Here is a 12,613-nt window from a genome sequence, read left to right as displayed (position 1 = left end):
CTATCACAAGGGAACGTATGTCCGTACGTTGGTCACTCAGTCATGACTATTCATTGTAATTTTTTATCAATAAGTTGTACCTTAAATGCATTATTTACAAAGGGGGGGGGGGCGAAATTGACACTTTTTGAAACCAAAACTAAAAGTCAAAGGAACTCAACTGAAAAAAAGAGTTACAGGTCTGACATTTTGCATGGCAGTTGTTTCAAAGGGGTACAATATGGAACTCTGAAGAAACGGCGGTACAACCGCCGAAAACCGCCGAGAAAAGTAAAAAAAAAATCGGCGGGAAACGGCGGTTTTCGGCGGTTGCGCCGCCGTTTCTTCACAGTTCCATATTGTACCCCTATAAAGCAACTGCCATGCAAAATCTCAGACCTATAACTCCTTTTTTAGTTGAGTTCCTTTGTTGACTTTTAGTTTGGGTTTCAAAAAGTGTCACTTTCGCCCCCCCCCCCCTTAGATAAATTTTAGCATTTATGATAAACCTAATCTTACATTGTCCTCACCCTTATATTTTGAAGAAATCTGAATTTAAAGAAAGTCAGCAGCAAAACAAAATTACAATTTTTTTGCTATTTAGCTGTTCTTAATAATTTTAGTTAGGATGAGATAATCAAATTTTATGACGGCTGAAAGGCGGCTGCAAAGCCTAGTATAAATTGTTGGTTTACTGGCTCAGCAGAGACATTCTCTTATTTTAACCAAGAACATGGATAAGGATGAAAAATTATAATGGCAATTATGTCCAGTTATGGATTTAATAGTACTTAATATTTTACTGGATTTATTATTACTTGGATCGTACAGCAGATTACCATGTGCTCAAATAAAGTGAAACTTGTAGCTGGCTAAAGTAATGATCCTTTTCCCTCCACCCCTTTAACCCAGTCCCTCCTCTCCTATATTCTACAAATATCCATTTGTTAGATTTCAATCTTAAAAATTCAATAAATTAATGATGATAAAGTCAATATAAAAAAAAATACTGGCTGTCTGACGTACAACTAGGTCCTGTTTAAACAGAGGCTGCGCCATTACTAAAAAAATATTTTAAATTCTCTGTTGAAATAAAGTTACCATCCTTGTTAAAAACAATTTGCTTACATCCAGGCCATTTAACATTAAACATTGGCTACGGCCTTACAGGCTACTTACAACTTATACCGTCCCGCTTTTGGGTAAATGTAGAAATCTTTTAGCTATGTAAAACGTATGCAGATTATAGGTTAAAAACAGATATTTTTTGAGAAAATTTATTGGGTATAGACCCTTTCGTGGCAACGCCTCTTAAAGGGGCGTTTCGTCGTATTTTTACAAGGGATTTTGAGCGGTTATGTTAGGTTAGGTGATTGCCTTGCAGGGTTAGGTGATTGCCTTGCAGGGTTAGGCAATTGGCCCTGCAGGGTTACAGCCCCCCGCAGGCTTTTAAAAAGCCGTTTTAACGATATTAAGTGAAAGAAAGCCAATATAAGGGCATTTTAGGCGGCTTTGAAATATATGCTTTAGGATATTTTTTTCTTGGGGCAATTTCTCTTGGACGGGAGAATGACCCTACCCACATATACTTAAAAACATTCCCTGGACTTATAAAAGCTTCATTGTAAAAAAGAACTATATCGGTTCAGCAGTTAGCGAGATTCTTATCTACAAACACAGACAGATAGACATCCGATTACTTTTATATATAAATAAGCTATTTTGTAAGAACAGCAAAGTTATTGGAGTGTAAAATCTTGAAATGTTTTGGAATTTGTATTGTGTACAAGTACAAATATATATTCTCTGTATAATAGCAACTAATGTTTTCAATTATCTGTATGTGTGTCACTCATAATCTCATAAACTGCTATCGAAGAGGATTATTTTTTATGTTATTCCGTAAAGTTGGGTGTGGGGTTGTAGTCATATGATCTTATTAAGTAAAAACTGTTTCTAATTATATATACATGTGGTTATAATTGAGAACACTTTGATTTAATAAGGCATTTGACTTCAACCCAACTTTGCAGAAAAAATTACCCTTTTTTATAATGTTCAGAATTAAGCTGTATTTTAAGGTAGGTGGCTTTACAGATTATCATTTCTAATTATTGCTATTTTAGAAAAAAAATTAAAAAACTAGATCAACCTTTTACAAAAAAAAGAAAAGAAATACTCTTGCTATTCAGTGCAGAATTAGCTACCTGGGGAAGATCACTAGTAGAGTCAGTGGTGGATTCTTCTCCACTTCCAGCACTGTTCAGGTTGGCCGTCCATTTTCCGGTAGGTGGCTTCACTGCATTGTACTCAGTCTAGAAAAAAACAAGGATGATAATATCATGAAAAATAATAGCCTATTGCTAAAAGCATTCAAAGCAAAGCCCTAGGTATTCTTCATAGAAAAATGAATTTACCTAATATTTCAATAATTAGAATACTGCTCTTCCATAGAAGCCTTTTTTTTGTAATTAACAGCAGAACTTTACCAAAGAAATATTTGTAGTGTTTAATTGAAGCCTTACTTGCATTTAAACTATTAGTTATAATCCAAAAATACAAAAGTTTCCTTAGTTTAAAACTAAAATTCTACGTACAGTACAAAATTAATTTTCTTTATGAATTTCCTGTAGTATTGTAAATTTTAACTCAACGTTGAGTTTGGAAATTATAGTCAACATATTTTCACAAAATTTTCTGCTCTACAATAATCCAACAAATCTTACAATAACAAAAAAAACAACATTTTGCAAAAACTGTTTTCCACACAAACACAATACATAAATATATGCAAAGAGATGGAACTGTTTTGATCCTTACAATATACTAGTGTACATATATATATATATATATATGGTTGGTATGTTGTTGTTTTTCTTATTTTAGTTGTTGCATGGCGTTGTACTGTTTCATTCTCTAGCTGCAGCTCTGCTCTAGGTTCAATTTTTAAACTAATTAACATTTTTTATTATAAAAAATAGCACAATGTTCATTTTAGACAACTGACATTTTTTGGGGTTTGGGGGATATAGACATAGAAAATCCTTTTTAGGCAAGGGTGCTTTAAAAAATCACAAAAATGGTAATGAGTATCAAGAACTATCTGTAATACAAAGTAGAACAATGTCTGTCTGTTTGTTTGTAGCGAAGGATCTCGCTAACCGCTGAACCGATCGGGTTCTCCTTTACAGGGTAGCTTCTCATAGGTCCCGGGAAGGGACACCCCCAACCCCCCCCCCCAAAAAAAAATCTTTTTAAAACTAAAAATAAAATAGTGGGCTCAACTAACCCCCCCCCCCAAATTTTTTTCTTTTCTTTTTTATTTTAAATCTAAAATACGAAAATTGGTTTGATCAAACCTCCTGGGGCAAAGCCCCTAGAGGCTAGGGGCGAAGCCGCTAGTTACAATTATAATGTATCTAAAAAAATATTTATATCATGCTCCTAATCTTTTTGGCCATTGTCAGTGAATATTAAAAAACACTGCAAACTGGGAATTTTTGTGGTCTCCGTTTTTTTTCTTTTGCAGTTAGCAGCTGGTTTCAAACATTTGAATGTTGAAAAAGACATTTATTTTCTTTGAAGTGGTCAAGTTTAAAAGAATTTTAAAGTTTAGATTTCACTTGTCCACTTTGCCAGATTTTAAGAATTAGGCTGAATGCACCTCAGCTCTGCAGTTCTTATGCAGAGAAAAATAATTTTAATTTCTTGTCAGAGAGTTGCAACAATATTTTTCAACAAAAAAATTAAAGGCAATACAATCACTGAAATAAATTCATCATGGAGAATTTTTTTTTATTGCTTTTCCTGGAAGTTAAGAAAGTTATCAAGTTTATTGTTTCTTAGTTAAGACAAAGAACTCAACTTAAAGAATTTTGCTTGGAAATTTATAGTAAGCTTAAATAAAGAAATATATTTAATTTAATAAAAGTTGCTTATTTCGCTTAAAATAATATTTAATGATGCCACCAAAACATAAAACATATAATTTTTCTAATTAAAACATAGGTAAGTTTAAGAAAAACAAGGATGACAACATCCATAAAAGCGAAGCACTGAAACAGTAGGACAAACAGACATTAACACTTGTATAGTGTCAGAACTGCATAATCAGAATATAAATGTATAAGATTCAAAGCAAAATTGTAAGTAAATTTGTTGAAAAACTGCTTGATACAGAATAATGTTTATGGACTTACTTACATTTTTAGGACTTGATTATAGAGTTGCTTCGTTTATAATATTGTACTTAGTTGTCCCAGAAATCAGTATACCAAAAATCAGATCAATCTGATAATTAGATAACATAAAAATTTGTTGTTGAAAAAGTAAAAAAATCAACATATTTAAAATGGACGTACGGACATTCTGATAATGATTATAAAGTTGCTACGCTTTCTAAATGTTACTTAACTACTACAGGAATCACTATGCAAAGTTTTAAATCGATAGGACTATTCTAACATGCATAAATAAACAAAAAAAACTATCCGTTACGGACGAACATAAGGACGTACCGACCCTAATTATAGAAAAGCTTCGCTTCAAATAAGGAATGTTTTCGTATCAAGTCTGTCAACTAAGAATATATTAACTTCAGAAACAATATTGAAAGAAATAAGTCTTTTAATTTAAATTAAAAAGCAACAAATTCCTAATACAAATGTCATAAGATCTAAAGTGACAGGAGCCTATGAGTAAATGTAATTTGATGTAAGGTGACAGTGCTTTTCAACTACACTTTGCATCTTCTATGGAATGCAATGGATGAAAGATTAAGTATATTATTAAAAATAATATTGATAAGTATTTTTGGTTTATCAAGTAAAGTGTAAGATCAATTCATTTAATTATTTATTCCTGTAGATTAGTTCAGTGGTATTCTATATTTCTTTGATGTATTTGAAAGCCTTAAATACATCTCATTTGAGACAAGTTAGGTTATTTCATTAATATGCTTTGATATTAAGTTTTAATTTGATTTTAATCACTACCTAGTGTTTTTCATTTTTTAAGTTGATATAAATCGGATTTAGAATTGTGATGGAAACCTATTACTTGATTCTTGAAGTAAACTAAATTGTTGGCTGTATTGTTAACTAGTTCTACACAACTTTAGTTTATGAAAAGGAACTTGCTGGGCAAATAAATTTGGGTGGGTGGGGGTTGGGGAGAAGGTTGGAGAGGACAGGAAGGCAGTTTGATGACAAATGTTTACTGGACATTTTCCCCCTTTAGTGACTTGGATTTATGCACTTTCACTTTCCCAACCTTGTCCGCCCTTACACCTTGTTATTTATATTTCATTTTATGAAAAAAAGATGCAGGGCGGAGGCACGAATTTTCAATAAGATTTTGAGGGTGGCTTGGGGGATGTAAATCACTGTTAAATTAAAAAGAAAATGCCATTTGCTGTCAAGATAAAGGAGGGTATGTTTGTAAGGGATTGAATTTTCAATGAAAAGGAGCTGTAAGAGAAATATTGTATAGAAAGAAAAGCACAAAACAGCTGTTATGTTAGATGCCCAAAATAAGTGCAACTTACACTGTGCACAATTAGGACTACCAGACAAAAGTCATGCAATCAAATAGTTAGTTAATTCTAGCGAGATTTGGTTCAGATTTACACTTTAACAAGATATAATAGTGTATCTCGTCCTACAGATATTTTCCAGATGAAGCTCTGAATATTAACAAGGTTTTGCCCATTCTAATATTCCTAATCTGTTGTATTATTTTAGAATTATATAGATAATTATAACTAGGCATTCATGTAAAGACCTTGTCCAGAAGTTCTAACAACTAACTCTCACTTATTTCTGGGAATCAGGGATAGGGCAATCAAGATTTAAAACTACCACCCTAAGTTTTTAGGCTTATAAATGGGAGAACGAGTTAGCAAACTTTGGATGGAATTATATTTTCTAGTCCATTGATTCTCTCTCCCTGAATATAACTGAGCACAAACATTTGAATCAACCTTTATCAAGAGTTAATAGTTTACATAATGAAGATAGGCAATTATGTTCATAAGTAGCGCAGTAACAACAAGCTGTCAATGCTCAATGTTTTATATAAACAAGTACAAATATTTCCATAAGTAATACAACAACACCCTGACCGTGACTTTAGGTGAAAATGGTACAGCTGTAATGGAAAAAAAACAATTTGATTGAGTAACACTAACACATCAAATTATTACCAAATCTATTGAATTTACCCATTTGTCTATCTATATACTTAAATATTATATAGATACCTTATTAGTTTTAATAGTATCAGCTTCTGTCCAGGTAGTGGTACCACTGTCAGCACTCTTTCTGTTCATCAGCTCATCAGCTATATGATTGCTCAGCCGATTTACCTATATTAGTATTAGTTGATAATAAATCAAACAAATTTCACTAGATGGTGTAAGTGTTGGTTTAATCCCTTCCCCCAAAAAGAGATCAATTAATCAATCAGTTGTACTAAACTAAATCAATACATCAGCTGATGGTTAACGATGATCAGCTGATTATGAACCAAATGATCAGCTGATAAACTAGTCAATAAATAAATACCAGAATTCGATGTTATCTATTCTTACAATTAACTGATTATCTGTTTAGTAGATAGATAAATACCTGCATAAGCTGATCATGAACCATATGATCAGTCAGCTGATCACTAAGCCTATTAACAGCTGCTAGCTGGTCACTGAGTCTATTGACATTGTTCAACTTGTCACTCAATCTTCTGATACTAATCAGCTGATCATTTATCTTCTTAATGGCGTCATCAGCTGCACTATCAGATTGCCTACTTAAATAGATAGGTATTAAGACAATTCTGATACAATGTTAACTGAACATATGCTTTTATATAAAGTTGTAAGACTTTTTTGTTTGTAGCGAAGGATTTCGCTAACCGCTTATTAGATATGATTCTCCTAAACAGTGAAGCTACTCATAGGTCCATGGAAGGTTTTTGAACAATTCTTTTTGTTTGTGGGGGGGGACCTTTTCCCATTAAAGAGAAATCGACCCTAAACATGAACGACCACTTCTCTCCCCCTCCTCCCAAACTTTTTATTTTATTTTCTTTTTAAAGTTGAAATAGTTTGAAGGTCTACTTTCCTAAAACCCCCACCTCAATTGCCCCAAGAGGCCTCTAAGGGTGTAGCCGATAGTAGCAGATAACTTAATGTAGAAATTACAATGAAATAGCCTTTATACTGCTATTTCTAATCGCATCACTTGAGAAAAGTAGAATGAAAATAATAACTATCATATAGGAACACTCTTAAGTCGACTTTATAAAATTATCTGCATAAGAAATACTACAGCAAAAACAACAATAGAAAGTCCATCACCTTTTAATTACAGTTTGCTGTTGATCAATGAGTGCTATTTGTCTCTTGTTTCCCGCCAAAATGTCCGCCATCTTGGATTCCAGGGCTGACAACTTATCTTGTTGTTCTTCAAGCTGGCGTTGCACGAGCAGATAGTCTTCTTGGATGTTTTGACCCTCCTGTAATTTTTAAGAAAATATTAGTAAAGCCAAAGCTTTAACACTAGCTGGGACTGTCCATATATGCCAAAACTTAGGCATTTGTTAGAATCGTCTAATCGGTTTCAAACCTTATACGATGATTCCTGTAATGATTATGTATTATCTGAACGGCACGACGATTCTACAATTAGATTCTATTTTTATTCTATATTATATTATTCTAATAAACGTTTAATAAAAATTCAAATATATACATCAATTATCCTGGAAATAAAGCAATTAAACGAATATTTGTTTAATTATCTAAAATTAACGATCTCTGAAAACAGACTGTTGATAATATGTACGAACGGTAAATGGGCTACTAATTTGTTGCTGACCTGACTGTAAGAGATCTGTTGCTGTTGTTTCTCCACATCACCAACCTCCTCCTCCGCCTCTCTAATACTAGCTTCAGTGTTTTCCAGGGCTGCCAGTACCTCCTCCCTGTCATGCTCCAGGCCAGCTTCCAGCTCCATCTGTTGAAATTCCAGGTCCTAGATAAATAGATAGATTGCTCAAATGGCTGTAATTTTAGGTCTTTAGTAGATTTGTTCCTATCGAACACACCTAAATTCTGAAATACATTGAAAAAAGAGGGAAGGGGGGGGGGGTAGTATTTTTCCCTTTTATCTACGCCCTGCAATGGACCTTGACCCTGAGGTTCATATACCTGCTGTGACCTAAACCTGAGGGGCTACCTAGTACTCAATTTTATCAAACCTAACCTGACATATGGTAATAATCGAAAAGCTTCCCCCTTTTTCAGGTAGTTTGAAAATAGGGGGGGGGGGGTTCTGTGTTTCACTAGGCACTTTGATAAAACTTCCGAAAGTTGAAGAAGATGTAAAAAACATATCAGGTCTTTAAAAACGAAAGGGAGATAAATTAAAGATTCCTATAAAGTTTAGAAACAAATACAGAAGATTTTCTACTTAATCTCCAAAATTGTATTCACCTCAAAATGTCTTCGCTCTGCCTCAAGTTTTTCATGACTGATTTTGATTTTCTCTAAAAGCTCCAATTCCTAAAAAAAGTGGGTTTTAAAATAATAGAATACAAGAATTACAAGAATCATAATTGAAGATGGGATATAAGAATCTTCACTGCAACATATGAGCAACCTATCTTTTACGACAAAATTCCACCATTAAAATTCAATTTCCACAAATAAATAAAACGGACCAAATAACAATGTGAGTTAGAGAATACATGCTCATTTGTTACAGGAATCTTTACTGTGATAAAGGGGAAAGAACATTATTGTTATAAAAGAAAGGGAGAAAAAATGTAATCTTTTTATACATTAGTCAACGTTACTGACCGACACACCAACAGACATGTGTGACCCATAGAGAAGCCTAGCTACAAATATTATTAATAAAAGATAAAACTAATCAAAACATTTTTTTTATAGGTATTTTTGTTGCAAAAATCTATTTCTAATTAAACCTGATCCTAAAGCAATCAAAATAACACACTAAAGCCTCTTCACACACACACACACACACACATACACACACACAAACACACCCCCACACACCCCAACACAGCCACACACGCAAACACTTTGCACCTACCAACCTTCACACCTAGCTTGAAATAAGTTTATTTTAGATTTTTACATGACTGTATGCTATCTTTTTTCTAATGGAGTGAGGAGACTGTAAATTACACTGGTACCCAAAGTTTTATAAACGTTTGATCTTATTCGTTGGGTTAAAAACTTTGTGTACTTAAATTGAATTTTGATTGGTTGTTAAAACTTTCAAACCAATAATTTTAATCTACAGAAGAGTTAGTATTAGGGATGTATCTCAATCAAGTAAGAGTTTTAATCATATAGCATCTAGACCACAAGCGACTTTAAAAACCAACAAACGTATTTTTGTTGCTCAGTTCAGGTTAGGTAAATTAAACATTAAAAGAGACATGGAAGGATTTTAAACTATGAATAAGGCCGCGCAGTGTTAGATCCCCTGAAAGCATCGGATGGTCCCTTGATTGACTTCTGACATGAATAAAATTTTGGCATTGTACCTAACCTGAAACCTAAATTTTGTGCAGGGCTGGTGTGGTGTTTTGAAAAGACAGGAGTTCTAAGATTTGCACTAAGCCGACCTTTTGTAAATGCGTTATCAAGGATACACACTCAAATAACTACAGCTGGAAGAGATAGGCAAAAATATAAAAAAAACAAGGATGACAACACAGGGATTAATGTACATCTCCAATGATGATACACAAAATTACCCCTTCTTACAAAATGAGTGGTTGAAACGTTTGAACATTCAACCTAATAAAACAACCAATCAAAATTCACTTAAGTCACCAAAGTTGTTAAGCCAACGAATAAGAAACGTTATTATAAAACTTTTTGGACTAGTGTAATAAATAGCCTATTGGGACCTCTCTAGAGCTCTGATGACAACATCTATAAGTAGCGGAACACAAAAACATCATGGATTGACAAACGGACAAAGTGAGATATAGCGCAGATGTTCAGTGTTCATGAAAGAGAGGGAGACTGCCTTGGTTCATATACAGATCCAGTTAGGACTTACAGAAAAGGTCGTGAAATCAAATGTGCTTAAATACTAAAAAGTATTCGATATTGGACCATCGCATGTAATGGACAATTTGATCAGGCTTGCTAAAGCAGAATTATTTCGTAAACGATGATTTCAACTCATCCCTGCAAAGATGTACACACATACATACACCGTTGATCAATGCATTTATTTCCATATTATATTACACACACACACTAACACACACACACACATAAACCGAATAAACACACACACACATACAAACACCAAAACGTCACACCACACACACAAACACGCACTAATCCAGTGTTGCTATAGTTTTTAAAGATCTGTGAAAGGATAGAAAAATTGAATGCAACTAACAGACAGATAACACATAGAGCCATCATGAAACAGCTAAACAAACACTCTAATTAAAAAGATTATATTGCAACTTTTAAAGATTGGCTTCTAAAATATTAACATGGTATTAATAAACTTAACCTAAGTCAAATAATTCAACAATTAACCACAGGAAGAGGTTGTGTGATTGTTTTGTGACTTAAGATATGAAATTTGGGTGTCAATCAAGCAATGAATAAATTCAAAATAAATGGGTTTGTGGTTCCTGTTCCTTCGGCCCTGTGTTGGGAGGGGAGGCTGACCCTGCAAGGCCTATACCTGCGGATTTCAGAGCTCGACAATGCTCTTTAAGGGAAAATGCCGAAATTTACTAATAAAAAAAAAATTATCTAACCTTATCAGTATCCAGAATACCCTGTCCAGCTTTCTGTTCAGTTTCCAGCTGGTCCAGCTCACTCTCCAGGCTTGTCAACTTTGCCCTAGAAAACATAAAACATTATTAGAAACTCGAATTTTATCCTGGAAAATTCAGTTAAGAATTTAAAGCTAATTAGTAATTAGGTAAATAAAAATCCTTTTATGGGGCAAAGTTGCTCTGTAATTAGATTAGCACCTCCCAATACCCGTATTTTAGTCCATATAATTGATAGATTTATTTTTAGAAGGTGTAAGGCGATTATTTCTTTTTAACCATGAAAATAGAATATACGTTGATATATTGACATGGGAAAAATTGTCTTCAATTTAGGTTGCCAACATGGACCAGTAATGGGGGGATCGTTTGCCAGCTTTAAGTTTTACTTTATTAGAGTAAATGGTAATCTGGTGTAAGATCCAAATAATAATAATTACATTTTTTAACACCTTTAAGTTAGTGACATATTTTGAAACACTCAGACAGAAAAGAGAAAAATGAAAAAGATCTTTTGTAAATTTTATATAATAAAAACAATGTATAGACAATATAAAATCAAATAAATATATGTTTTTGCCACTATAACACTACACATAAACAAAGATAAAGGTAAATCTATAAATAAAAAGTATTTTCTATATATTATCATCTCAAATTTGTCACAATCTTTCGTCTACAGTATCTAGTGAATAATTATGACCTTTTAACATAGAGGAAATTTAGTTTTACACCATCATACTTATTCTAAAAGTATTTTTTATTATCCTGAAAATCAATCTCTGTTAAACTAAATGTACAGAAACATTTCAAGTATCACTACTCCACGCAAGATTTTTTTGAGAGGGGTAAAATTAGGGGTTTCAAAAAGATACGATGTGGTTAAAATTAGTGGTTTCAAATTTTAATAAAATTTTAAAAAAGAAATAAAAAATGGCAGATTTTTTAGAGGGGCGGATCCTTCGGTGCACACACACAGACAGACACAGAGTCTGTTATTAGTAGCGAAGCTACTCTATAATTCACTTTGTCCTTCCGTCCGTCCGTCCGTCAGTCAGTCCGTCAGTCAGTCCGTCAGTCCGTAACGCTATGGGGGAAATGGGATTTACTCAGCTCCTATAAAAGATGGAATGCTGAAATTTTTTGACAACATTCCCATCATTAAGGAGCACAATTGACTATAATACATCATTGGCGTTCGGACCGATTTTTAGCAGGTTTTAGGCTATTTTTATATTTTTCACATTTTTCTCCATATCTTCAGTGTTTATGGTCCGATTTTCAAAATTTTTTCAGTTACAGATATCAAAATTAAATTTCCCGTCGTTTAAAGGAACAACCATGAAGGCCAGACTGCCTTTTCAGCAGGTTTTAGGCTATTTTTATATTTTTCACATTTTTCTCCATATCTTCAGTGTTTATGGTCCGATTTTCAAAATTTTTTCAGTTATAGATATCAAAATTAAATTTTCCGTCTTTTAAAGAAAACAACCATGACGGCCAGACTGCCTTTTTAGCCGGTTTTAGGCTGTTTTTTTTTGTATATTTAACATTTTTTCCATATCTTCAGTGTTTATAGTCCAAATTTCAAAATTTTTCAGTTATATATATCAAAATTAAATTTCCCGTCTTTTAAACAAAATAACAATGACGGCCAGACTGCCTTTTTAGCAGGTTTTAGGCTATTTTTATATATTTAACACTTATTTCCATATCTTCAGTGTATTTGGTCCGATTTTCCAAATTTTTTAAGTTAAGGATTTAAAAATTAAATTTTTTGTCGTTTTAATAAAAC

The 12,613-nt window shown here is 33.1% G+C and overlaps 1 protein-coding gene across 1 annotated transcript in view; it reads right to left on the bottom strand.

Moving 5' to 3' along the window:
* Nucleotides 1-12,613, bottom strand: part of LOC145330783 (uncharacterized) — a 48,457-nt gene that overhangs the window by 14,825 nt on the left and 21,019 nt on the right. Inside the window, exons 11-17 of the mRNA XM_080175448.1 lie at nucleotides 10,801-10,885; nucleotides 8,471-8,539; nucleotides 7,854-8,009; nucleotides 7,334-7,491; nucleotides 6,606-6,780; nucleotides 6,239-6,343; nucleotides 2,187-2,294 (exon numbers count right to left, since the gene is read on the bottom strand). Of these exons, the coding sequence (XP_080031574.1) occupies nucleotides 2,187-2,294; nucleotides 6,239-6,343; nucleotides 6,606-6,780; nucleotides 7,334-7,491; nucleotides 7,854-8,009; nucleotides 8,471-8,539; nucleotides 10,801-10,885 (856 nt within the window). The remainder of the gene's footprint in view (nucleotides 1-2,186; nucleotides 2,295-6,238; nucleotides 6,344-6,605; nucleotides 6,781-7,333; nucleotides 7,492-7,853; nucleotides 8,010-8,470; nucleotides 8,540-10,800; nucleotides 10,886-12,613) is intronic.

Source organism: Acartia tonsa, chromosome 10 (assembly GCF_053477335.1).
Source record: "Acartia tonsa isolate MP-2025a chromosome 10, ASM5347733v1, whole genome shotgun sequence".
NCBI lineage: Eukaryota > Metazoa > Arthropoda > Copepoda > Calanoida > Acartiidae > Acartia > Acartia tonsa.
This window is presented reverse-complemented; position numbering and strand designations above follow the sequence as displayed.